Here is a 26,563-nt window from a genome sequence, read left to right as displayed (position 1 = left end):
TGTGACAGACTGGTGTGACAAACATACTTCAAGCTAGTGAGTTTTCCCTTTCGGCGTGGACCAGTTGATCAGCCAGCTCATCCACAAAAATATTCAGTTACGTTTGCCACGTAAACGTTTGCCACAAGAGAGGCAAGAATTGTTGCCCGGACTGATGCTGTCACAGATGCTCTCTTGAGCATCTGACAGTTCCTGGCTGAGAAAAACATGCCCATGCTGGAGACACCGTTCTGCTTGCCCAACCTGGCTCAATGAGATGTTATTCTTCATTTCCAAGCTTAAGTTGGTCATCAAGGAGACCATTTTTGAAGACCTGGGCAAGATGATGGCCATGACGATGGAACTGTGGGGATCCTGGGAAAATACTTTTTGAGTATTACATGAAAGTGTGGCAGGGAATGGATTTTTTTGAAGTCTTGAAGTGTTTTTTATTGGTGACCCAACACAAAAAGCTAAAAAAAAAATCAGGCATTTTGGTTTTATTGCAATTGTAGTTTGCTACAATAATCTCAATACAGAAGACCACACAAAAAGAGTCTGCTCCACCACCAATCTAGTACAATCCAATGCCATTGGAAAGATTAAACAAAATGATTAAAGAGAAATGTTTACTGCACTGTTGTTAGGTTGCTAAATCAAAAGGACAATCTCTGACTTGTGACTAGGCCTTGGTCCAACATCCATTAATTACACTAAAAACAAATCTGTATATCATTTATTTACTAAAATACAGCACTTTTTGTCATTCATTTCCATTGATGATTGGGGGGGCAGTTAAAACAAGCAGTACTGTACTTGCAGTGCACTTCTGGTCTATTGTTGAGGTGTCTTCTTACCAGCAGGGGTGATCATCACTTTTGGCATGTAGTAACACAGCCAGCCCCTACCCCCACCTCTCTGACGCCTCTTGCCGAACTTCAAGCAGAAGTGCGGGGTTACGAGGTGCACCACACGCCAATAAGGAACCAGACCACCGGAGGTGGAGGACGACCGTCCCCAAGATAATGCACGTCTGACGGCGCCATGAACCCCGAGGAGCAGACCGTAACGTGGTTGATATCGCTGGGAGTGCTCGACTCACCCAAGAAGAACATTGCTGACCCGGAGGAATTCTTGAAAGCCTCGCTGAAGGATGGCCTCGTACTTTGCAAGCTGGTCGAGAGGCTTGTACCCGGTTTTACTGCCAAGGTAGAAAAGGAGGGGGGTGATAAATTGACATAATATGATCTGATAGTAGACGAGAAGGGAGGGGTTTTATGTGAACACAGACGTACATGCCGCCCATATTAAAACTTGCAAGGAACTTTTTGCTTTTAATGACGTCGCTTATGAGTCGAAGCTAATGTGCAACATCTGCTACAATATTGCTAAGAAATACTTTGATGATGTTCCGCATTGTCGACGCCACTTTTGTGCACCAGTGTGAACAGAAGCCGGAAGAACCTTCTTTTTTTTCTAAATATAGTGAAACAACACCGTATGTATAGTTACTGTGTTTAATTAACGGCGATGTGGGTTTATTTTAAACGTAAAAGACCAATAGATGGCAAAATTGATAGTTTGCGGACAAGCTTCGTCACTTCCTCCTCGAAGGTTCTTCCCGGTTGCAACTTCGACCTCTTGATTGGTAAAGTTGGCGACAAACTGTAATATGGTATCAAACAGGATATGCGTAACAATAATACCGAAACATCGCTCAAGTTTTTTTTTTTTTTTTTTTTTTAATGTAGAAAGAAAAAGTTGTGTTCAACGGGCAATATGTCAACCCACAGGAAAGTGTTGGGTGGCTTTGCAGGATTAATCAAGCCTGATAAATAATATTAACAGTAGTAAAATAATCCATGGACAATAACGTTTTGTTCCACCGATTATCTTACATTTATCAGTTTTGGCATATTATTTGTGGTATGATTGACTCCAATTCGCGGCATCTCAGTTTTCTATCTGCAATCAAACTTTACCATATAGTTTATTTTGAAAGTCGTGCAAGTAAGCGGATGTTTACATCTCAGCGTTAGCTTGATGCTGATGTCATCAATGGCAATGTTTCGACGAAGAGGACGCGGATTGACTCCATATTTCATAAACTCGCATTCCTACGACCACTTCTAACTTGACTTTAATGGCATTAGCTTCGAGTCACTTCTGTCAAAAAGTATTGCGTACCCCCCGCGTTCAAAAGTGCTGATATTTTCTACCCCGTCTGCTTGTGCTCAGTACTGCCCGGATCCGAGAACCGAAGCCGACTGCATAGGCAACATTCGAGAGTTTCTCAGAGGATGCTCATCGTTGAAAGTGGAGGTAAGTTTGCGACGAAACGTTGCCACCGTGTCGGCGTCGACTTATTAGCCTTCTAAGCCTGGTGCATGTTTCCCATGAGTGGACTTATTAGACCCGCTTGCTTGTGTTGTGATCCGCTCAGCCTGCTTGGACTGTATCGGGTTTCTCATCACGTCCGTCCATGTGGAGCGAGCCACATAAACAGACGTGCTGTCCGTCAGGAAGTAACGAAGTACAAATATTTCGGATTGTATTTTATTAGACTTTTCAGGTATCAGTACTTTATTTGGGTACTAATTTTTTACCTACTTTTTACTTTTATCCCATTAGGCAAGCACCAATACCACTTTTTATTTAATTTTTATTTTTTTTAGAGCAGAATACTGTACTTTCTCTTGGGCGATATATTGTCGTTAACTTCCATAACGTATCGCAATTGTGGTAAAAATTGTTATTATTTTAGTCAATTGTTCAAAAAAATGTCTGTCTCAGTTGTTTCGGTTCCCAGTTGCTAATTTTAGTTCACAGTCTAAAAACTGTCAGCTTCATTTAAACATACATGAGGAAGGTATACGTTTTATATTCATTAGCTAATTTAGCTTTTTTATTAAATGTGTGCTGTGGGAAATGATCTGATTTCACTGTGGTCTGAAAGTTATGTACATAAACTCAACCGGCCCTTCATTTTTTAGTAAATTATTATTTCAGTATGAAGTGTTTCCCTGCCTGTATGGTCTGAGCCTTCCCTCAAATTCGCCCAAAATTTCAATCTCCCAAATTATTTGTAAATAAGTAAATCTGCAAACCCTGAACCACATATACAGTAAGTGAAGTTTTACTGTGGATCCTTTACTTTTCGTTTCATTTTTTGAACGTGTCGTGGTATTATTTCCAATGTAAAATGTGTGACCTGACTTGATAAAGATAAGATAAAATAAATCGTATTAGATTAGAAGCAAAACACAAGCAATGCGATGGAAGTAGTAAATAATAAGGGCTGTCGTACAAGTTGTAATGCAATGAAATGTCCTGGTCTTTCTTTGAAGAATGCTTCCATTATCATAGAGGGAATGTGTTGCAGATGTTGGGAGTGTCTTCTCCCCCGCTGTGTGCCACACTGGACACGTCCTCTACAATTTTAAAGATAATCACGCTCTGGTTTTGAATCACATCATCTGCTTCGTGCCAGCCTTACTCACTTCACTGTGGCGTGGTGAAACGCCCGATGCCCAGCTGGCTTGTTATGTATGGGAGGTGCCCCTCAGCCCATAATTAGACCTTGTGAAGCCAGCAGCAGCTTATGGCCAACCAGCTTGAGGCCCTCAAGACAGCCCTGCCCATCTTTTGGTCACTGACGTGATCACTTCTTTTTTTTTTTGTCTCGCCGCTGCAGCAAATAGTGCCTGTTTATCCATTGCCTGCACAAAGAGGCGAGTCATACTGTTTTCACTTCTGCACTAATACGCTGAAAGAGGAAGCGGCATGAACTGCTCAAGGCCTCTTGCTCCATTCCTTAGCCGAATGGGATTTATTAGCGTGTATGACTCTGTGGTCATGGCAGGACTTGAATTCTTGTCATGTCCGATAAATTAGGACACTTGCCGTTTCACATTTGCGCATCATATGATACCCTGCGGATACGTTTGAGAACTTTTTGGACGACCTGCCGTGTTGTGCCGCCTGACTTGCATGAAGGTATCACAAACGCACACGGAGGTGAGTAAATGTGATCCCATGTTGGATTTTTTTGGAGCAGAGGAGGCAAAAGTATTCACACTCTAAAGTAAAACCAAAAAAAGAGATACTTATGTAACAAATCGCAAATTATTTCGATATTGTTTTCATGCGTTAAAGAGGAAGTCAACCTCCAAAAAATTCTTGGCAGTATAATGTTGTATGTGCCCACTAGCCTCAACATTGCATTGTGATTAATATTGTTTTTGTGGAATATGAGTTAAGCAGCAGAATTCACCCATTTTTAGCCATCTCAAAGGCGACCATTGTGGCACTTGCTGTCGACTAAAAATCGACAGCAAGCATCTCCAGTTGGTCGAAAATGCTGCTGCTTGCCTCTTGACTGGTAGAGAGGGAGCCCATAACGTCAGTATACATTTTAGATTTTTTTTCCCCCCACAAGATTCTGTTCTCGCTGAGCTGCTTAACCCATCCGCGCCTGCTAGGTGCCAACCAGGCACTATTAGAGAGTTACCAAGGACTAAGCGAAGGCTCAGAGGGGATGGAGCCCTTTTCCGTTGCCGTCCCCCCTCTTACTTATGCGTTGAGTATGTTTATTATGACCTGAATAATAGTTGTATCAGAATTCAAGATTGTGCTTTCCTGTTTGTGCGCATAAGGAATTCTTCTGTGCAGGTTGTGAGGATGAAGATGGGATGGCTGTCAGACATAACAAGATTGAAGCGGTGCCACTCAAACGCTATATTTAAGATGTTTTATTTAAAATGTGAAACCCTAGGCTCGGAAGGAAATGAGATAGCTGCCTGAAACGCGGCACTGCGTGTGTGCGTGTGCAGTGAATCGTAATGGTGTCTAGCTGTTTGATAGACCGCTAATTCACAGAATATGGGTCACGCTTCATGTGCCACTGGTTATACACGTACGGACGAGACTCATTCAGATCGTGTGCGTGTTCAACTGTGCATCCAATTATTGACATATGACACCCTGTTTGTAATTGTGACACTCGTATTTGATTTTTGTGTGGGTTTTTTTTGTCTCGCATCCAGGGCTTTGAGCCTGAGTGCCTTTACAGCGGGGAGAATTTCGGCAAGGTCCTGACCACATTGCTGGCCGTCAACTTTGCCACGCAAGGTAAGAGCTGTCGTCCTTCCGTGACCTTCCAGCATCCCGCTGCTTCGCAAAACAAGGCCGCAGTGAATTTACACCATCGATTGCCTCAACTGTTTTTCCACAATTAATCAATTATTCATGTGGGCTGTATAATTGTGACAAAAGCAAAATGGCACAAAGGTCACAATGACTTCTTGCAAGGTGCTGCTGCTTTTTAATGGACTTTCCTTCCTCAAGAAACAGTCATTTGTGAATAACGGGTCAGAGTATAGGTATCATTTTGGGGGGAAATGTAGTTGAATAAAACAGGCATGGCTACTCTTAATAGGTTTGTGAATATGATAATAACAGTTAAGACTGCCACTTCAATTCATTTCAAATTCTATGAAGTCAACAGGACTGGCAAGAACACGCACACACACACTGTTTGGCATTCCTCGACTTCGTTGACCGAATTGGCGGCTTTGGTGACACTGTACTGTGTTGTGTAGCTTCCGCAGCCATCATCGCACACTCCACAGGGAAACACTCGTCATCGCAAGGTTTCAAATTGTACTGCGGCAAACTGTGCCACTTGGCGGGTTAAGAGGCAACAACACAATCTGTGTTGCTCAATTTGTGTCATGCAACATTTGATCAAGCTGATTGGCTTTCCTGGCAGAGGCCAGCTGGTGTGTGTTTGTGTCCTGCTGGGTGCCATATTTGCCTGCTGTGTTTGATACAAGACTAATATCCTGCTTTGTTCAAATGAGGGCTTGGTGTTACACGGAATCAGTAATGTCAAATTTAATAGCGCCTTGTTATACAGACAGAGAGAGGAACACACTTTTCCATTCTACTTCAATGGCGCAACTAGAAATATTTGCTGTGCTTTGGGGCTAATTGCTCCACGAGGTAGAACTGGTCTCTGCTCAATTTCTTTCCTCAGCCTCAATGTTATTTTGTCAGCGCTTTCTTGTCGGAGAAAATCTGCTTCCCATGCACGTTACCGAGTGCTGCTGCACACTCATACCGTAGCTGAAGGAAAACATTCGTTCAAAGACATACTGTCTGGTTTTCACTTGATCGGGACACAGTGATAGTGGAGGTGCGTTGCAGTATCTGGAGCTTGGCCGGCAGGCTACAGAAGTTCTTCAAAGCTACCCATTGTCCACTTTTGACAGAACTTCAACTTGAAAAGAAATAACCGAAATGCTCGGAGGATACATACGATACATTTTAATCATTCGTCTTGTGGACTCCGCTACTTTGGTGTTTTGATTTCTCTGTCGCTCTGATTTCGTTTTTATATGTATACCAAATATGTGTTGCAAACTTGATGTGCAGTGCAACAGTCATGAGATATGTTGGTTGGTCCAACAAAAGAAGCCTCTGTCTTCTCTCATGGGATCATTCTTTTTTAGCCAATACTTACTCGGAATGGCTGCACCGTTTCTTTAGGGAAATAGCTTTCAGTTGGCTAACCAGCAAATGTAGGGATAATTAATAGTCTTCACTTAACCTAACAGGACTATTTGGGGAATGTGGCAGGAAGTCTGAGTACCTGGATAAAACCCACGCAAGCACAGGGAGAAGATGCAAATTCCGCACAGGATGGCTAGAGCAGGGATTTTCACTGAACTCTGTCTCACTGTGAAATGCTCACACATCTTGGACATCAATTCATCTCATTAGACAGAAAGTCAGACGTCGTGTCAAGACAGTTTGACCCTTACCTCATGCCTAGAGTTTGAACAATACAAGCAAGCCAAATAACTAGGGCTGCATATTGTGTGTTCACAGACAGTGCTGCAGAGAGGTCATGTCCGCAGCCGGGCACCCAATCACTTAGTCCGACGGCTTCCTCGCACACAATCTCCTCTGCCAAGTCCAAAGGCTCTCTGCGGCGACAATCCAAATCTGCGGTATGTTCTACATCCTTGTTCTGGATATTTGAATTCCCGTTATAATTTCTGGATGAACCTAAGAGGTAAGTGACTTTCTCCTTTATGAAAACACCCACTTGACAGGAGATGTCAGAAAATGGCGGCGGCAGCAACGGGCAGCTGATAGTGAAGGCCCGCTTCAACTTTAAGCAGAACAACGAAGACGAGCTGTCGTTCGGCAAAGGCGACGTCATCGTCGTGACGCGGCAGGAGGAAGGCGGCTGGTGGGAGGGCAACCTCAACGGAAAGACGGGATGGTTCCCAAGCAACTACGTGCGTGAGGTCAAGGCCTGTGGTGAGTCGGAGTGACTCGAGTTTTTATTCTTGGGGGGGCGGGTGTGATGACAATAATTGGGAATGATTGCATTAAAATCATTGCCAATATCTCTCCTGTAGAAAAACCCGTGTCTCCTAAAGGAGCTCAGCTGACCAAAAGCTACTACAGTGTGGTGAGTTTACAGCAAAGATATATTAGATGGCCATTCATTTTTTTTTTTAAATGAATTAATCCTAGCAAAGGTCTTTGACCTGGCTGCCCTTAAATTGCACCCATTACTCTGCAAACTTCAGTAAAAATACATTCAATTCAATTAAGCATATGATGAATTGAAAATATTCCTATAAAATATCAACAATAAAGTATATTTAGGACTAACAACTTAGTTATGAATGCCGGGCCACTGTGGCTGTTTTGCTTTTTTCAGGTGGTGCAGGACATCTTGGAGCACGAGCGAGAGTTTGTCAAAGAGCTGCAAACGCTGCTGAGTTGTTACCTGCGACCGTTACAAAGCAGCGACAAGTAAGCGAGATGTCAGAGGCTTGTTCTCACCAGTTTAGACACTACTTTTTAAATATTAATTTAGCCAATGAACCTACTTCTGCCAGCTTTTGTCCAGCCTAGTGGAATATATAGATGCCCCTTAAGTTACTTTACTGTTGATTGACTGTCTGCAGGCTGAGTAGTGCAGACAGCACCACCCTGTGTGGAAACCTGGAGGAGATCCTCACCTTCCAGCAGGGCCTGGTCGTCTCTTTGGAGGAATGTATAAAGTAAGTCACAGTTTATTGATACAGTTCATTCTTAATGATGACCTCATTATCACTCTCTACATTCATTTATGGCAAAATTCAAAAAACACTTCAAATGCAAGCTTTTCTTTTTTTAACCGCTTTCTCATTGCCAGAGCTAATCTTTAGAGAGAAATAAAACACGGACGTCGCCTTTGGTTTTTCTCTGTTTGTTCTTTTTATTGCGCTCCCTTGTCACGCCACTCGCCTGACCTTGACATTGTCATTGCAGAGTTCCAGAAGGCCAACAGCGGCTGGCTGGATGCTTCTTGAATGTGATGTGTCAGATCAAGTCTCTTTACCTGGCCTACTGCTCCAGCCACCCTTCAGCCGTCTGCATCCTCACGGATCACAGGTCAGTGACCAATGTATTTTTCTACACTATACATACGCATTTTCCATGCATTTACATACATAAACATTTATTCACTGTACTCATCTTGGAAAAGATATTGGAAAATTGAACTTTTTTTCAAATAATCTGTGGAAGTTCTGATCGAGTGTGAGTTAATTTCTAGCAATCTAAAAAGAATGTTTATATAAAGCACAATACTGTAGAGCTTTTTTTTTCTTTCCAAAACAAGCTCCCAGGTTTTTGTTGGTGTTTTATGGAAGGCTGAAATACGTAGATTCCCATTGGCATTTCCAATCATTACAATGGGGAATGATGATTTCTGATCTCAGTATATCTCACTGAGATGCATGGTCGGGACAAAATATTCGAAATGTCTTGCTATCATGCGCTTCAGATCTTCACTGCTGCAATCCATCGCTAACTGAACGCTTAATTGTTGATCTTAAGTGTACTTTAACTCATTAGATATAGACGGTTGCAGTGTGACTTTTGGCCACTAGGTGTCGCGCTTTTATCCTTATGTCTTTGTGACAGATTTCATTTCCACTGGTAAAAAAAGATGCCATTTTGAGGAAGTTAAATCAAAATTAAATAATCTCAACAGCAATTTTTACCTATAAATAATTGAGGAGGGCCCAAAACTAACAACCTGTTTTATATCTAAATAATGTAAAATAAATGAATAACTTAAACTAAACAAGAAAAACAAATTAGAAAATTAAAATATTCCATGTCGGTATTCGAAAAGTACAAAATATAATCTTTGATGTAAATCATATTTGTGCGATTTGTAAGAAAATGTCGAGGATGATGTTCGTATACTAACGTGATGTTATGTCTTTTGAAAGCATAAAAGAGTGATTCGCTTGTTCTTTTCCGCCACTGTCGTCAACAACACCACTGAAGTTTTTTGATTGTGATATTATTTTATTTATTTGAGATTGAAATTTGAGTTTTCCACTTTATGCCACATGTGGTATTGGGGAGTGTTATCTTGCTTATGCTGTTTAGCCACATCAGCGGTTATGAAGTTGTTCCATAGGCTCAAGTAACCATAAAAGGTACATAAGTCACAATGTTTTACCGTGGAAATGTTTTCAATGAAGGCTTTCATGTTACTCAGGTGTTTGTCAAACATTTACATTCCCACAATTTATGCACATTTTCCTTAGAAAGTGGAACCTTGAGTTTAGGAAAATAGGTGTTTCTGGAAATGCTTTAATTGTTGACATACTGTGAGCTTTGTTTCACAATTTAAAAGTGTTCACAAATGGCTTCATACGTGCTCTGACTTTCCTCTGGCAAAATATACAAATGGAAAAAAATGACAGCACACTTAAAACCCACTTCTCACACTCTGATTCATATCACAATCACACCGTTTTGGCATGTAATGCCACTGCCAAGTGCTGTTACCATGAAAACCAGGTCATACCAAAGACATACAGAGAAGCTACACACAGCTAGTCAGTGTTGCCAACTTGGCAACGCCGTAGCTATATTTAGTTGCCTTTTTTGACCCCTTTGACAACTATTTTTACAATTTCACAAATATGATGATGTTACTGGAGCCTGGATCAACACTCCACATCCAGACTGCAAACAAATATCCACCACTAGCTAACAAAGCTAGCTGACTAACTTTCAGCCGTTACTGTCCTTTTGTGGCAAACATGTCAGGCTATGAAATAATGAAATGACATGAAGGCTTGTGGGTTCCCTCCCTAGCGAGGACCTTGACAAGTTTATGGAGAGCCAAGGCGCCAGCGCTCCGGGCATTCTGACGCTGACCACCAGCCTCAGTAAGCCCTTCATGAGACTGGACAAGTACCCAACCTTGCTGCAAGAGCTGGAGAGACACGTGGAGGTAGAGATATCATCGACATCATTATGTCTTCCTGCACAAATATCAACCTCACGTGTACTTGATCTATGTCCTCACCACAGGAAGCCCACCCAGACTTCTCTGACATTGTAAAGGCCACAGCGGCGTTCAGGTGTTTAGTGGTGAGTGTGTGAGAGCATATTTTATTTTCTGCATGAGGCTCAAAAGTCACCTCGTGATTTCTCCATGGCAAATCCATTGTGCAGGAAAAGCATTTAGCATTTATTTGAAATTACATATGGGCTCCAGATTGTGCTACCAACTTCAACTGATTTCAAGTTACAACAATTAATTAATTTCTAAGTGCTTTAAAATAGGGAGTTAGGTTTCAGTTGCTGTTGAAAAGTTTGCCATGACTTGGTTTTTGTTTGGGGAAAAAAAAAAAATATTCAGACAATGTTTTTCTTTAAAAATTAAGTACCACCAAATTTTTCATGGTACTGTGGGTTTTATTTATTTATCTATTTTTACTCATCAATTAATCTTTCTATTTAGACGCAGTGCCAGGACCTGCGAAAGCGCAAGAACCTAGAACTGCAAATCTTGTCGGAACAGGTGCGCGGCTGGGATGGAGACAGCATGAAGAGTCTGGGTCACGTGCTCTACACGTCCCAAGTCCACATGAGGACTGGCTCCAGTGAGGTGAGCGAGTGGTTGAAGAGCCGTTAACGATCACATAGTTTGCTTCAACATCAAGTGCGAAAGCCTCCAAAGAGAACTTAGTGAGTATCTTCACAAAACAGAAGCCCATGAAAGAGCAACATCGCCTTTCTTGTGGGTTTTCTTTGTCAGGGTCTGGTTTGATGAGGGGCTTGGAGGAAGATAGCACAAAATGCACGTTTCAGTGTTTACCATTGCACTAGTCATAATGTTGACGTCCTCCACCGCCCTCAACATATTTCACTTCCCTTTCACATGCAAACCCAGCTAGCAGTAGCTTTTGTGTTAGTTTCATTAATGCACAGTGAGCCCAGTGAGATTAAAAAAATACTATAACGCCAAAATAAGTACACATAATTAAAATATAAAATACAGTTACAGTAATTGGTATTCTTTGTGCCTATGTGAATGTTCATTTAAAGTTTGCGTCTCTTTTAGGACAAAGATGAGCGCTACCTGATGCTTTTCCCCAACGTGTTAGTGATGCTCTCCACCAGCTCTCGCATGAGTGGCTTCATTTATCAGGTAAAATCTGCTCACACAAAAGTCATCCGCAAAGTTTTGTTTCCGGCGTGCGTGTTTATTTCACTTGTGCAACAGTATTTAGTACAGTGGTGCCTTGGCAGTGAACTTCCCCTATTCGCTTCACAACAAGCAGTACTTGCAGGTAGTGGAAACTTCTTCAAGTTTGGGTTTCATGCCAAACCAAACATAAAACAAAAGTATTGTGTATTTCAAATGACAATGGACTCATACGTTGAGGCACCACTGTATTTTCAAAACAAGAATTGACTGTTGAATATCAGGTGCTAAAAAACAGAAATAGCCGATGCAAGGCTGAGTTTTCCAGATCAAAAGTCTAAAGCTAGCAAAAGTTGAATGCAGGCAAGTGGATTAGTGGTAGAAAGTGAAACTGAGTTTCGACAGCACTCCAGTACTACAACACCAGATACCAGCATGTCTTATACTGAAATTTGCGTCTGGCTATTAGCTGCAAATGCTCATGATCTTATTCAGAGCTTAAAAATCCACAAAATTCAAAACCCAGCGCTTCTTTGGTCATGTCAGATCATTTTCTAGGTAGTCCCTTTTCTCACTGGAAAAGAGAGGACAAATCTTGATTTCATGTCTAATATCTTTCCTCAGGGACGACTGCCACTGCCGGGCACCACTGTAACGAGACACGTGGAGGATGCAGACAATGCACACTTTGCCTTCGACATCACAGGTTCGAATGTTGTGAAGCGCCGGAGCTGCACTTCTACAAAAGAGACACGCATTCCTAGAAGTGGATGTGGTCTCGTTCAACTCTTTGTGCTAAAAAAAAAGCGTGTGTTCTGCAGGAAGCATGATGGAGCGTGTGACGGTGTTTTGTAGTAGTGCCCAGGAGCTGCAAGAGTGGCTGGAGCACCTGCAGCCGTTTACTAAAGGAGGCAGCCCTGCAGGCACCATCCTGAAGGTTTGAGCTTGAGAAACCGTCAGGCCACCATTTAGATGAACTCATTATCACTATGACCACTTCCTGCATTTTTTTTCACCGCAAGCTATTTCAAAACTGATAGTCATCAAATTCTGAACTTGGAACAATGTAAATCACTCCGAGTCCTGTCTGTGAGAAATGCAATGTAAATGAAATAGTATTACTTCAAGGTTAGCACATGCATTCAACGTAGCACAAAATAGATCCTACACAAAACCGAAGCACAGTGCATAAATTCCTCATGTACCTTTGCATTTGTTTCCCCCCCACAGACGGTGGAGGGTAAGCCACTCAGCATGGTGGGCGCCCCCACTCACATGTCCCACCTTGGCAGCTTCAGCGCCGTCAGCCGCGGGCCCCTGGAACCACCAAAGATGAGCAAGCCCTGGTCACTCAGCTGCCTGCGCCCAGCACCTCCCCTCAAACCCTCGGCCGCGTTGGGTTACAAAGAGGTAAGAGGTTGCAGAGCAGGGAGGACAGACTTTGGTGCTCACTGGCCACGTATAATTTTTAAAATCCGACTCATGGGCCAGGCAATTACAAAAACAAAAAAAAGTTGGAATATGTATTTAAAATTTATAAAGATATTTATTTTAATAGTAAGATAATAATGTCTATTTGAATGAATTGATGATATAAATGATAAATTTAATCATAAGTAATGCAACAAATTAAATTGTTTATTTAAGTAACAAAGTCTTTGCTTTCTTGTTTTAACTCATTTAACCTTTTTATTAATAAAATAACTAGCTATTTATAAATATAATTATATCACAAAGTAAAAATGTAGATTTTTTCTTTTCTTAATTTGCACCTAATTTACTGGCCTTTGAGCGTATAGATTTCTTTTCTGATAAATAAATAAAAAATACTAGCAAAAAAACCTTTGCAGCATTCACATGGAAAGAATTTCTCTCGCATGTCCTACTTCTCTATTTGCATGACCTCCGTCCGTGATGCAAGCAAACTGAATCAGGTTGAATCCACAGACGGCATGCTTGAGTCTTACGATGCATTGCCCTTCTCTCCATCTCTTCACCACCATATACAATCGAGCAACGAAAAAGTGGAGGGTGTTTCTGTGGTGTGCAAATGTTTGACTCTATTATCTCTGCATCACACCTTTCTCCCGTCATATTTTCACGCACTTCTTTTCTCTTTCCCCACCGTCTTCTGTAGAGGATGTCTTATATCATGAAGGTAAGGTTAGAGTCCTGTGTGTATGTAATTTTGGGGAAGGGGGGTGGTGTGTGTAAGCAAGTGTGTGCACCCAGTTGCTGAAGTGGCATAACTCCTCCTTCCTCAATGTGGTTTCCTGTGAAAGCCTGCATGTGTGCTGCGCTCTTTATTTTCTGCACTAAATAGCCTTGAAGCAGGCCTAGACAATAATGATGGTAGCCCGAGGAAAGATGATAGAGACCATAGAGACATGTTCAATCAAAATGTGTCTGCTCATTAGCAAGCGCTATATAAAACCAATCGTTTGGCGGCACGCTGTGTACCACACAAAACATAGTCCACAAATGAGAGCAGTCGTTTTCTTATTCTAAAAAAAAGTAATAAATGTTTTTTGTTTGTTTTGGTGAGGTAGGAACAGATTATTGCCGTTTCAATTCAGTCGGTGCGGAAACAGATCTGAGATAAGAGTGTTTTGAGTTGTCAGCGGTGTCACGCAACTAACTCAATCGTTGAGTCAGCAAACTTTCTACAACCAAAACAGTCAAAATGTTTACTCCTGCTTCCTTCCCATTGCTTTGCCAACATGTCCTCCATTGTAAAGCTTTTGTTTTGGTTTTTTTCCCCTGCCCTGACGCCTATGAAATGCCTTTGAGTAATGACGCATTGTAGTAAAATCAATCCCACATTTCCTCAAACGCGTTTTAGCCGTAGGGCGCAGGAAAAGGTTTTACCAGGGTGCGTTTACCTGCCCGCTTTGGTCACTGCTGTCGCCGTGCACTTGCTGCCTTTTCAACCTCTGAGAGATTGCGCAATACTGATTTGATGTGCAGTCTTGGCTGCTTTTTTGGGGCGTGTAACAAGAGACCCACCGACTGCCTTCCGCTTGCTCCCGCAGGACTCCAGCAAGAGTCCACGTCCCATGAAGAAGTTCCTGCCTGGAAACAGAAAGAAGGAAAGGAAGCCTTCGGATGACGAGGTTCACATGAGAAGAAGTAGGACTAAAGAAAATTACAAAATTAGATATTTTCATGTTTGATGTCGTTGAAGTGGAACATAACCTGTTCCGACAAGTTCACGTCACTTTGCATGTTAGAAACAAACATGCTAAAAGCGGAGATAATGGATGAACTCTGTCTAGGCACGGTGGCTCTGGAGGAGGACGCTCAGATTCTGAGGGTGATCGAGGCCTACTGCACAGGGGCCAGCCTGCACTCCACCAGCACACGTTCGTATTCATCTTTTATCGCCACACTCTTACCTTCTGCTGCATCAAAGTGTCTGTGTGTGTGTTTGTGTAGCTGTGCGTAAGGACTGCGGGCCTCAGGTGCTCCTTCCCGAGGAAGAGAAGATCATTGTGGAGGAGATGAAGAGCAACGGGCAGACGGTCATTGAGGAAAAGTAAGCGCATATTTGCATCCCAGCTTCAGCCAGAATTTACGTAGAAACAGCTTTCAGTATAATGCTCTGCAATTCTTCCCCACTGCAAAGTCCAACCACAAATAATATATGATATAATACAGATTTATTTAAGGGTGCATTTTACGCTGGTTTTGCAGATATACCCAGTCCCTACTCAAAACCGGAGGCTGTAATTTATATATATTTTTTTTCTTCCAGGAGTCTGGTTGATGCAATGTATGCTTTAAAGGACGAGGTCCATGAACTGAAAAAGGTATTTGTCGCTTTAATTGCATTGCTTTAACAATATGTTTGATTGTGGTTAGTGGCGGTAGCTGTACTTTTTCTCAACCCATCTTAATTTCAACAAATTTTCCCCAGTGGGAAAAATGCAAAATACTTTTATGTGATCTAACATGGGATTATAATAATTGTACAGTGCCGCTTTTAAATTTAAGTGGCTTAGCCGTTTATGAAAAAATGTGTTTTAACTGGAAAACAATTTTTTGAGACAGACAGTATCACGATACTCGCAGGCATATATTCTTTATCCTTTGTGAAACATGACTAGTATCACTAAAGCCTGACAGATTAATCATCCCGACAATTTAATGCCATCTGTCATCTCTGAAATGATGTGATGTGGCAGGAGAACAAATGGATAAAGCAGTTTCTGGAGGAGGAGCAGAAGTCTCGCAAAGAGCTGGAGAGGGTGGTGAGGAAGCTGGCCAAGCAGAAGAACGACTGCACGTGGGACGACGGAGGCGGCGGGGGCGCCCACTGAACACAGAACAAGCTATGTGTGTGTATGTATGTGTGTGTGGTTGTCTTACATGCGTGCATGTCAAAGAATGTCTTCGAAGAGTTGCCCACAAAGCCACAGAATTTCAGAATACATACATATAGCTGTTAACAGTTAATGTTTTCCAATCTTTCTTGAGCCAAGGCACATATATCGGAAATCTCACGGTACATCAAAAATTGCCCCCCCCCCCCCTCCCATCTAAATGAAACTCTTCAATTCCTTCAACACCAAGATGGTGGCAGAGCACTGCATATGTCTTAATGAAACTCATCTCCCTTAAAAAATGTCCCCCACCCACATAAAAACTAATCACGTGATTTTTGTAAAGGATGCATTTCATGTCTGCAACCACACACGCACGCACTCGCATTTTCACGCACATGGCCTATTTCACCGGACGCTACTGTGAACGTTTTTCACCCAGAAAGTGGAACAAAAAAGAAAAACCCCAACAAAAACCAAGGTCACGGCAGCCTCAGCTTTTTTTTTTTGTTTTTTTTTTTTTAATGCTCAAGTCTGAACAGGAAGCTATCGGGTCCGCCGTTGTGTGCTTGTTACCATTTCAACAGTTTCTCCCCCTTTGCCATCATTTGTTTGTTGTGCAGCCAGGATGTTGATATATTAAGCTCTGTACTATACATATAGAGTTTTAAGTCATATCAAAGTTCTCCCACCCCCATCAATGTTACATGTGACTCATAAAAAAGCTGAATGTTTGATGTCAAACATTCATGCAGCTTTTTATTACAGGTCATCTGTAGCATTGTAAATATATTCAAATATTAAATAAGATAATCACGTTCATTGATTAATGCTTAACAAGCCGATGTGCATGAAAAAAATGCTCATTTCTGAAATATATTTTCATTCATGCATTAATTGTTGTTTGGGTTGTTTAATATTTTATTTATTTATTTGTGGCGTCACTCTGAAATATTTTCAAAGAAGCAAAAATTAAATTTAATGGCTGAAAGTGTTGTTTTGAATCCAAATTGTAAGTCTTCTTCATTGATTTGTTAGCCCAACCCTAAAAGTGCCTCCAGATGAGGTTATTTTTTTGAACTAAAATCATATTTCTTTTGTTTTTAAAAAAAAAAAAAAAATTCAGATGTCATAATATGACAATGAGAATACAATAAATATATATATAGTACATATATGAGAATAGAAGCAATAATGGAGTGAATTGCAACTTTAACATGGCTAACAAAAAAAAAGGTGTACAGTTTTGCTGTGCGGGTTCCAATTTTCATCTTGTAATAATCATTGTCCTATGGTACAAGGCAGTATGCATCTTGCTCAAGAGCACTGCGGCAATCTAAATGCAACAGACAGGCACTCTACTTCCTGTATACTGTTTTGAATAGCTTAAAACGTCTGCAGCCTCACTCAGCACTTCACTGCGGCGGGAATTTTCATCTCACGTCAAGTCTGCTTTTAAAAGTTCTATGCAATTATTATAATTATTGTATTGTTGCATTTTTTCTAAGCACTCTGTATTTTATGTTGTCATTAAAAATTTCATATTCCAAGCGTAGTTGGTTTTACAAATGGAAAGTGTTCTTTTTGTTTTCCATGTTCATGCAACCTCTAATTCTAGACAGGAAGTCCAAAACATCATGGAAGGTGTTGCAAATAGATGACACACACTAAACGTGCATCCTGTGGTATGTGATCACTTTTTCCACACATGCCCAAGTTCACAAAACACCAACCTTTCTAACTGTATATTTATTATTATGCTTGTAGTGGTGGAATTCTTCAATTTGGCATTTTATATAAAAGTAATATGAGCCGTTCCAAATAGCAGTCAGTGTTAGCGAAATAGGAAATTCAGGGTTCTGCTAGGAAAGCAAAACAAATCAAAAAGTTCAGGAAACTTATAAAGCAGCTGAATTGTATGTGTGGTTTGGCAAATTATATTTTCAGTTGATTATAGAATTAAAAAGAAAAAAAGGTTCATTTATTTGTTCCAGATATCAGTCAGTCATACCACAAAACCAAAAGGCTTTGTCTACAAAGTAAAACAGGTGTGTTTATAATTTGTTAGTAATTAGAAATTATTTAATGTGGTCTCATTTTTAATCACAAGTGCCACTTTAACAGGAGTGTGTAGGCGTTTTATAGAGAAGCGGATTATTTTGCACTGATCTCTTAATTTTTTCAGAGCAGATTAAAAAACAAAAATCAAACATGACCCCTGAGTGCAAAAAAATGTGTCCGTCAGCCCTGCAGTAACGATGAACAATAACCGCAAAACGACCATTCTCAATAATGTCCCAAAAGGTTTTTGTAATGGAATAAATTATGTTTTGCCCTCTCGTCGACACTATTAAAGTTTGTACATCCCAAAGCTGGTAGCCGCCCGGCTGTAGTCCACCAGTGACCGGTCCTCCACCCACAAGCTGAGCTGGTTCCCCCTCTCCAGTGACATCACCTCCCCCATGGATGCGGTGCACAGCTGGGGGTTGGACCCGGACCCCGAAGTGTCGAGGTTGCAGTAGGCCAGCATCGCCACCGTCTCCTTGGCCGACTCGCCATGCCTCAACTTGACTGCACTGGCTAGCGGCTTCACCGGGTCGGCCTTGGAGAAGGTGACCCTGGAGAAGACCACGTAGTCCCCAGGCTGCAGAGCCGTCAGCCAGCTGTTGTGGTAGTAGTTGATGTTGTTTCGCACCGAGTGTTTCATGTCCCACTGCAGGTAACCTGCTGGGGGAAGACATCCGGTCTTTTAAGTGTCATTCTCAAATTGGATTATGCACTTGGCAACTTTAACATAATAAATGTAAAAGTTTGACTTCTGATTTAGGTCACTGCCAGAGTCCTTTTTGTGTTTTATAAATCAAAATGACTAGTAACATTACTACTGTACTCGTTTATAACTGGGTTAGGGAAAAAAATGCCTACTATACTTGGTTTTTAAAAAGGGTTAAGATTAAGAAATGGAACATGCACATTTACATAGACATTGTTCTGCTTAATTTGTATTTAGCCACCTTTAAACTTTTAAGGTTTGTAACTTTCATGTTTTAACGCTGGGGTCGCATTGTAGTCATAGCTTCTTTCGGAGGGCCATTAAGACTGTCAACCCAAATAAATGTATGAGCACCTCATTATAAAAGCTACAAAACAAACTGACAAATGACTTGTTTTCAAATCAGACGGGTAAAAACTGGTAAAATATTTTAAAAAAAGATATTAAAAGTGAAGACAATTTGCAATTCTAGTAATGACACACGAATTTGATGCACAATTTGTCTTTGCGGGCCACATAAAATGATGTGGCGTGCCGTATCTGGCCCCCGGGCCTTGACTTTGACACCAGTCCACTTGACTTTAATTTGCTCCCAGTGAAGCAAGTTTAAACAACAGTCTACAGTTGATGTTGTGGCAGAGTTGACCACAGACACGGTAAGAGAAATAAGATTCAAACTTACAAATATAAATAATATTAGGTTTAGTGAGAAGAACACATGATTACAAAGCATTGTTGCCAAGACTGAACAGCAAAATTTGCCCATCTGTCTTGCTAGCACCGAGTAGGTTAGCAAGCTTTAGCTTTTTTTAGCTAAACGTTAGCCGCTGAAGTAATATTACTCATGGACGAGAGAGGAAAAAAATATATCAATCATTCATTTTAAGACGTGAAAAAGGGTCAAATTAGACCCTGATGATGACAGGAAGGGTAAGTTTCTTACATCTTGATTCCAGTGTCGACAGGTCTTTTGGTTTTGCTACAATCATGCGGGCCAAGGTTCTGGATGAACTTTGCTGAGGAGCATCTGGAAGCAACATGAAATATTTAGTAGAGATTTATTATGTCTCCAGCTTCATTCCTCTCTAACCCGCAGGTGTCAAACTCAAGGCCCGGGGGCCAGATACGGCACGCCACATCATTTTATGTGGCCCGCGAAGACAAATTGTGCATCAAATCTGTGTGTCATTACTAAAATTGCAAATTGTCTTCACTTTTAATATCTTTTTTTTTATATTTGACCAGTTTTTACTCGTCTGATTTGAAAACGAGTTATTTGTCAGTTTGTTTTGTAGCTTTTACTGTATATAATATGAGGTGCTCATACTTTTATTGGGGTTGACAGTCATAATGGCCCTCCGAAAGAAGCTACAATGCGGCCCGCCAAAAAAATGACTTTGACACCCTGTACTAGATGGAGGAATGTACAACCAACAAACCTGTGTATCCATATGTTGCCATTCAACAACACTATATCTTTTTTGTTCAACTTAACACATTTCACACTTGATATTTTGAGTCAATTGACACGATGTAATTGTAGTGAAGTTTTTCAAGACAAACATACCTCCAGATAATTGTGGCGTAGTTTCCTGTTGGGTTAAAAAGTAGAACGTGAAAGGTGGTCACAGTTTCTGTATAGTCTTAGGAAATGAGCTGTGGCAAAGGGTATTAAAAAATAAAATGAAATCAGCAATACTACTACTATGGTTTTAGTTTATGTTAGGAATATGTATAAATGTCATTTACCTCTTAAAAGGACCTTTATAATAAAAATCTAATTTATCTTGGCAGCAAAGCACAGAAACGCATAGCCTACAGAGTAAAGCTGTCAATTAAAGACCCGGGAGCCACATACGACCCACCACATTATTTTATATGGCAAATTAAAACCAACCAAATGAGTCTTTTACCGTTTTGCCTGTGTAGTATAGGAAGATGAATCCCCCCGCCGTCAGCAGAAAATGCAGCAAGACGATTCCGAGAAGCGAGCGAAGCAAGGTCTTGCTGCGGCCCGCGGACGAGACCTGAGGCTTGACGAGCACCTGAGAACGGCGCGGGGGCAACGGAGGAGGGAGCGATGCCATGCTGCTGTGGTACGTGTTGATCATTATTGATCATATCATGAAGAGCAGTGCAAAGTGGCATTTCGGGCGTTTGCCGCTGTGATATGTGGAGCACGACTGCAGCGTCATTTTCCCTTCACCTCCTCCTCTTCTTTGCTTGCTCATTCGCATTTCCTCTCAAGGTGAGAAATCAAGTAGAAATCTTTCTCTCACAATAAGGTTGACCTCATTAACGACCGAAGGACTGACTGTGACTTAAAGACAATGTAGCTGCCAGGGGTCTTTTCATTTTAGCTACTGGCTTTCTAAACATCTATTACAGAAGAATATTAGGTTTAATTTGTTTCATTTGCTTCTATCATACCCGAATTCCCGCTGCAGGGGTGGCTAAAGTTCATCTTATTTCGATCAGTGATTAACAAGGCTCCTGAGTGGGAGTTCTTTGTCATAATTTGTAATATCTCGGTGTCAAGGAACAACACTGGTGAGTTGAGGAGCTTCATTTAGAATAAAGTAGTTTGCCATGATGCCGTGATGCCAAGGAATTACATTGAAGTCAACTGGGGACCTTCATTTAAACCCAATGTAGTGCTTTTCTGCCATCTTCTTTAAAGTGAGTTGATGAGCTACTTTTAGACAAAAGTAGTGCTTTTCCTCCGGAATTTCCCCCTGGGTATCAATAATGTAGCTATCTAGCTATCTATCTATCTCTATCAAGCAGCTACGGTGAAGTCAGTTCAAGAACTTCATTAAGACTGAAACAGTGTTTTGTCACCATCTGATGGGATCTTAGGGCTGAGGAATTATGTTGAAGCAAGTTGAGGGAAAAAAGTAGGTCTTCACTGTCATCTCCTGGGATTTAGACATCTAGAAACTTTGTTGAAGTGAGCTGAGGAGCTTCATGGTGCTGTATTGCAATCTTGTGGCATCTCGTTGCCAAGGAGCTGCAATGACATGAGTTAAGGATACTTTAGACGCTTGACAAACAGTCAAGGTTTTGGGTTCCAATTTCCCTAACCCCCACAAATGGTGGAGCCCAGCCTGTATTGAAAATGAACTTTGAGACACGTTCTAAAAGAAAGGCACATATTTTGTGCGCAGAAAAGTTTTATTGTTTTAGCTATGAAAATAGGTATATTGTAGCCTGTATACTACAGTCAATGACAGTAAAAATTCATTTTTACTTTGAGCACATTTTAGAGTCTGTACTATGATGAGTACTTGCAACTTCTTACGCCACTGTCTTTGTGCGTGTGGAGAGGATTGTTTGTTCACAAATCAGACAATCTACTGAGTAGTCATCTTTCGTCAGTTTCGAGAGTGAGGGGCGGCTGCGGTGTGTAGCGGACAACGAGGGCACGGCGGCTGCCGCCCAGGCCGTGGTCGGTGGTGCCGCTGAGCGGGCGACGTCGCCGTATACCCGGGAACAAGTCGCATAACCTCTGTGACTTCGGGCTGGGCCGCATCTCTTGGACCGACAGCGGTTGGGCTTTGCACTTCACAAAGTCCACCAGACATCGGGAAAACTGGAACAAATAAGTCACCAGCAACGTCGTTTACCAGAATCGTCTTTGTCGTCGTCATCATTGGCCATGATCATCATCATCATCATCATAGTGGCGGCTCTCACCTGGTTGTTGAAGAAGACGTAGATGATGGGGTTGATGACGGTGCTGAACTTGGCCAGGACGGAGGGCACTACGCTGGTGGAGGGCGTGACCAGCCGCGAGCCGCCGAACGTGGTCATGAGCGCCACCACGCCGTAAGGCATCCAACACAGCAGATAGCACGACACCAGCGTTAACACCATCCTCAGGATGCGATGCTCTCGGCGGCCAGCTCTCAGGGGCTTGATCTTCCCCATCTGAAGAACAAGAATGTGTCATACAATAATCAAGCATAATATTCTCCAACTTTTGGGGTTCAAGTTGTGTCAAACCGGTCAGTGCTCCTTAAATCCCTTAAACAGTTGTAGAATAAAAAAAAAAACTTGTTTTTTTCTTTTAATACTTGAGAACAATATTTTTTAAAGATATGGTCAATATTTGCTATCTTGCTGCAATATATTTTTCCTCCACCTTCAATGTCAGCATGTCCACAACTGGCTTTTTCTGCCACCTAGTGGTAGTTGAGTCAAGTATCACGTTACACTTACCATACTGTGTTCCTTATTAATTTACAATCAGGGTTCATTTCAATGCAGCAAGAGATTAGATTGTCCGAATCACATTGCACTAAGTCAAAAGATATTATTTATAAACAGACAATTAATTCAATGATCAACCTTTTCTATGGATGTGGTTTCCAAAAATAATGGGCAGCATTGTTTAGTTGCTTGACCCATAATAAGGTGTCCAGGTCAGTGGTGCGATAAAAAAGCAAACAAGCTCTAGCTTGCGGAAAATCTACAGTCTGATTGCCGTGTTTCTAAGAAAAGCCCGAGGCTGAGGACTGAAGGCTCTCAGTGCATAGAAGCCTGAGCCTCCATGCTGTATAGTAATCAAGTCTGCAAAGACCCCCGCCACCTTTTTTCCTGACTCCCTCGGGTGAACACGCTTTTGAAAAATAGAGGTGCTTAGATAAGGGCAGGTATCCAATAGTAACCGTCCTAAGAATAGCTCAGGGGTGATTCACTGATGGTGTGCCGATTGACAAGTCTTCATTAGGAACTATTTGTGTGACTGGGGGATTTATGTAAGACGCAAGGAGTCACACATGAGTCACCAGCAAACCAGAGGGGGGTCGCTGACCTTCAAAATGCAGGCAGACGCTGATAAATGTACTCAAGTACAGTAACCTGGTACTTTTGAATGAGCGTGTCTAACCTCACCCGTCTGATGATGAGCAGAATGCGTCCATAAGAGTAGACCATAAGAAGAAGCGGGAGTAGCAGGCAGAAGATGAAGAGGCACAGCACGTAAGAGATGCTGCCGGTTGACTGCAGGTGCCACTGGACCGAACAGGTGGTCCCGGGACCCTCAGGCCCGTAACTGCTCCAGCCTAGTAGCGGAGGCAGCGTCCAGAAGAGGGCATAGAGCCAGCAGCCCCCGACACTCAACCAGGCTTTCCGGAAATCCGATATGTCCGCTTGGGAAGAATGCAGCACCGTGGTGTAGCGCTCGTACGACAGGACGGATAAGGACACCAAGGACACGATCCCTGGAACAGAGGAATCATGTGCTTTTGGAAATGCTACTGCTTTGGTTAGCGATGGAGTCTAAATGGCCTTAGTTGATGACAAAGACAACACTGTCTGAACTGAGATCATTACACTTCCTGTTGTGAAAAGAAACAAGCAAAATTCGAACTGGTCAACAGCTCCTGGTTGGGTCCCAGCAACATGCTGAGTCCTGCTGGGTCGCTGTGGCTCACTTCATTATTTAACAAAATTGGTACGAGGAGTCAAAAGATTACACGTGATTTGAAGATGGGGTGAGTTTGCTAGCAAGCTAATTAGCTAAATTTCCATTTAACTATTTGTCTTGGGGAAATCAAAATATTCCTTCTCACTGTGCGTGATTTGTGCAAGTGCATGATTGCAAGAAAGCTAGCTAACGAGGACGTTAATAGAGGTTTTGACTGATGCTTCTATGTTCAGGGCCATTACTTGACTTAGTATCACATCAGTTGCTACAACAGCTCTAAAACTTAAAAAGAGCAAGAAAAACGCCCATAGAGCTACGTTGGTTGGCATTTTCAGCGCCCCCCTTGGTGAGGTGACTCTCAGGGATCTATTCTTGGACCGCTTATCTTCTCATTACTGTCAGCCTGCTGCTTTAAGACTGATGTTGCACTGACGCCAAATATTAAGAATATATCTGAATTAAAGGTCCTGCCACCACAGGTACTTCTGACGAAGCACCGGAAGATCATAAGTTTCTCATCATAATCACATGACGGTATACTGCAGACAGAACGCAACAAATCAATCACCAAATATTTACAACCTAATTTTTGTCATAGTAACCTTGTAACATAACCAGAATTCTATTGTATAGACCAGGGATGAGAAAAAATTGGTAGACTAGAGGAGGGAGGGTGAAAAATATATCTAAAATGTGTAAAACTTGTTTTTTGAACAATACATTTATTTCCACTCATTGTAAAATTGTCTTGTACCGGATGAATTTCATTATTTATTAAATAAAATATGTAAATAGAACATTATTGTTATATGTAAAATTCGACCTTTATATTTACAATAAATCAACGAACCAATAATTTAAGGAGATAAAATAATTAGCAAAGCTACGGTAAAACGATAACCAAATTAGTCGTTTTTGAAACTCAAGATTGAAATTTATTGAGTGTAACATATACACTGCTTCAGTATGCAATATAACTTACTGAAGGACTTACTTTTACTAGTTTTTTATTTTCCTCATAAATATCAAAACTTAATATTTGAGTACAGTCCACCGACCGATTACAATACATCGAACTCCACGTACTGATTCCCCAAAGTACCTCGTAAAAGTTGCGTGTCGATACTCACCAAAGAAGGAGTTTGCAAACCCGTACCATCGGCACCCGAACTCTCCGATAAGCCAGCGTCCTTGCAAACTGGCGGCGAAGCTGAGCGGGGTTCCGAACACGCACACCAGCACGTCGCTCAAGCTGATGTTGAGCAGAATCACGTTAATGGGCGTCCACAAGCACCTGAACCGGGCGAAGACCAGCAGCGTCAGCGAGTTGTTGACAATGCCCGCCACCAGGATGACGCCCAGGCACACCGCCACCACCGTGTGGCCGCTGCGGCTCAAACTCCCCAAAGCGTCCGGTCCACGCGTAGTGTCGTCCGGAGGACCCGGGGAGAGGCTGCTATCCAAGGTGCTGAAGTTGCTGGAGACGCGGATGTGGACCACCATGGTGGGTGGATGGGTGGTGGTCCTGCCGGTGTAGCTCAATGCTCACACACTTGAACGTGAAAGAGACGAGTGTCACTTTCACTTGTGCATCCCTGTAATGTACATGACGCGCACGCACGCACAGGCTCCAGCATTGTTCCATGAGTGATCAACTGGTGCATTTATAAATAAATAAATATGCAAGCAAACTTTTCTGCAGGAATCTTTTTGAGCTTATAATCTCGATTTCATAATAATATTTGTAATTTGGTGGATATTAAGTAATGATGCCAAATTATGTTTACTTTTGCAGCAGTTAAATTCTTTCCCTTTTACGTCATGGCTGTAGATTACATTTGTAATGCACAAGCTTTACTAGGTCAAATAAAAATAAGGAAATATCTCAAAAACCTGATATGCTCCAGGAAAAAAAGGAAATACAGTTTTGAAGTCTGCATCAAAAATCTAGTTTGGGATACATTATAACGCCGTCTCCTCTGTTTTTTCTTACTACAAATAATAATATACAGTAGTATTAATTTGACTTCAAAGTTTAATTCATAAAAAAAAAAATCATGTCATTTACCTGATACAGCCCCTACCAAAAAAATAAATAAAAGGTAAAGACAGGTTACCTTTTGTCAGTATGGATCAATGATCCACCTTTCTAACCATAAGGTTTGATTGCAACCCAGCGGTCCCTCACCTTTTTTTCACCACTTAACCATTTGTACAAGTAGATGATTTTCATGGCACGGCAATCACAAATAGCCTCGTATGTCTCAATGACAACTGCATTGCGGTGGACAATTTTGCACTTGAAATTCACATGTAGAATCCATACAGTCCATGCGATTTGCCTTCTCGTCGTGCAATCAGTGTTATTGACTTGTCAATGAGCCGTGATCACTACACGGGCCATCTTATTTACCTACAAGCGTTTTTGGTATTCCTCACATGTGCAAGAAGAAAGTATGATTGCGGTTTATTATTACAGAATATTTAATTTATGTTTTTGATGCCATTTTGTGTTGGTGCTTACGATACACTTC

At 41.7% G+C, this 26,563-nt stretch overlaps 3 protein-coding genes across 7 annotated transcripts; 1 reads left to right on the top strand and 2 right to left on the bottom strand.

The window, feature by feature from the left end:
- Positions 1-836: 836 nt before the first annotated feature.
- arhgef6 (Rac/Cdc42 guanine nucleotide exchange factor (GEF) 6) lies at positions 837-17,380 on the top strand. 3 transcript variants are annotated; one of them, XM_049762624.2, is made up of 22 exons: positions 837-1,188; positions 2,218-2,301; positions 5,025-5,109; positions 6,871-6,992; positions 7,098-7,308; positions 7,410-7,462; positions 7,718-7,812; positions 7,968-8,063; positions 8,314-8,436; positions 10,165-10,303; positions 10,384-10,443; positions 10,817-10,963; positions 11,420-11,506; positions 12,128-12,209; positions 12,325-12,440; positions 12,734-12,913; positions 13,641-13,661; positions 14,536-14,632; positions 14,779-14,865; positions 14,939-15,038; positions 15,258-15,312; positions 15,688-17,380. In XM_049762624.2, the coding sequence occupies exons 1-22, from the start codon at positions 1,024-1,026 to the stop codon at positions 15,820-15,822; spliced, it is 2,340 nt and encodes a 779-aa protein (XP_049618581.1). In that variant the 5' UTR covers positions 837-1,023; the 3' UTR covers positions 15,823-17,380. The 3 variants fall into 3 exon arrangements, with proteins under 3 accessions (XP_049618581.1, XP_049618590.1, XP_049618598.1); XM_049762633.2 differs by lacking the exon at positions 13,641-13,661; XM_049762641.2 differs by lacking the exons at positions 837-1,188; positions 2,218-2,301 and adding an exon at positions 3,728-3,996.
- On the bottom strand, positions 16,921-20,833 carry cd40lg (CD40 ligand). 3 transcript variants are annotated; one of them, XM_049762743.2, is made up of 4 exons: positions 20,512-20,832; positions 20,166-20,190; positions 19,542-19,625; positions 16,921-18,549 (listed from the first exon to the last, which is right to left on the bottom strand). In XM_049762743.2, exons 1-4 carry the CDS (start codon positions 20,707-20,709, stop codon positions 18,176-18,178), a joined length of 681 nt encoding a protein of 226 aa, XP_049618700.1. In that variant the 5' UTR covers positions 20,710-20,832; the 3' UTR covers positions 16,921-18,175. The 3 variants fall into 3 exon arrangements, with proteins under 3 accessions (XP_049618700.1, XP_049618691.1, XP_049618710.1); XM_049762734.2 differs by having other exon boundaries at positions 16,921-18,552; positions 20,512-20,830; XM_049762753.2 differs by lacking the exon at positions 19,542-19,625 and having other exon boundaries at positions 16,921-18,552; positions 20,512-20,833.
- A 906-nt stretch (positions 20,834-21,739) lies between these two features.
- tmtops3a (teleost multiple tissue opsin 3a) lies at positions 21,740-25,615 on the bottom strand. The gene is made up of 4 exons (XM_049762690.1): positions 25,160-25,615; positions 23,495-23,823; positions 22,295-22,528; positions 21,740-22,190 (listed from the first exon to the last, which is right to left on the bottom strand). Exons 1-4 carry the CDS (start codon positions 25,530-25,532, stop codon positions 21,963-21,965), a joined length of 1,164 nt encoding a protein of 387 aa, XP_049618647.1. The 5' UTR covers positions 25,533-25,615; the 3' UTR covers positions 21,740-21,962.
- Positions 25,616-26,563: the final 948 nt, after the last annotated feature.

Source organism: Syngnathus scovelli, chromosome 1, assembly GCF_024217435.2.
Source record: "Syngnathus scovelli strain Florida chromosome 1, RoL_Ssco_1.2, whole genome shotgun sequence".
Lineage (NCBI taxonomy): Eukaryota > Metazoa > Chordata > Actinopteri > Syngnathiformes > Syngnathidae > Syngnathus > Syngnathus scovelli.
Note: the sequence above shows the minus strand (reverse complement) of the source record. Positions and strands in the feature narration are given on the sequence as shown.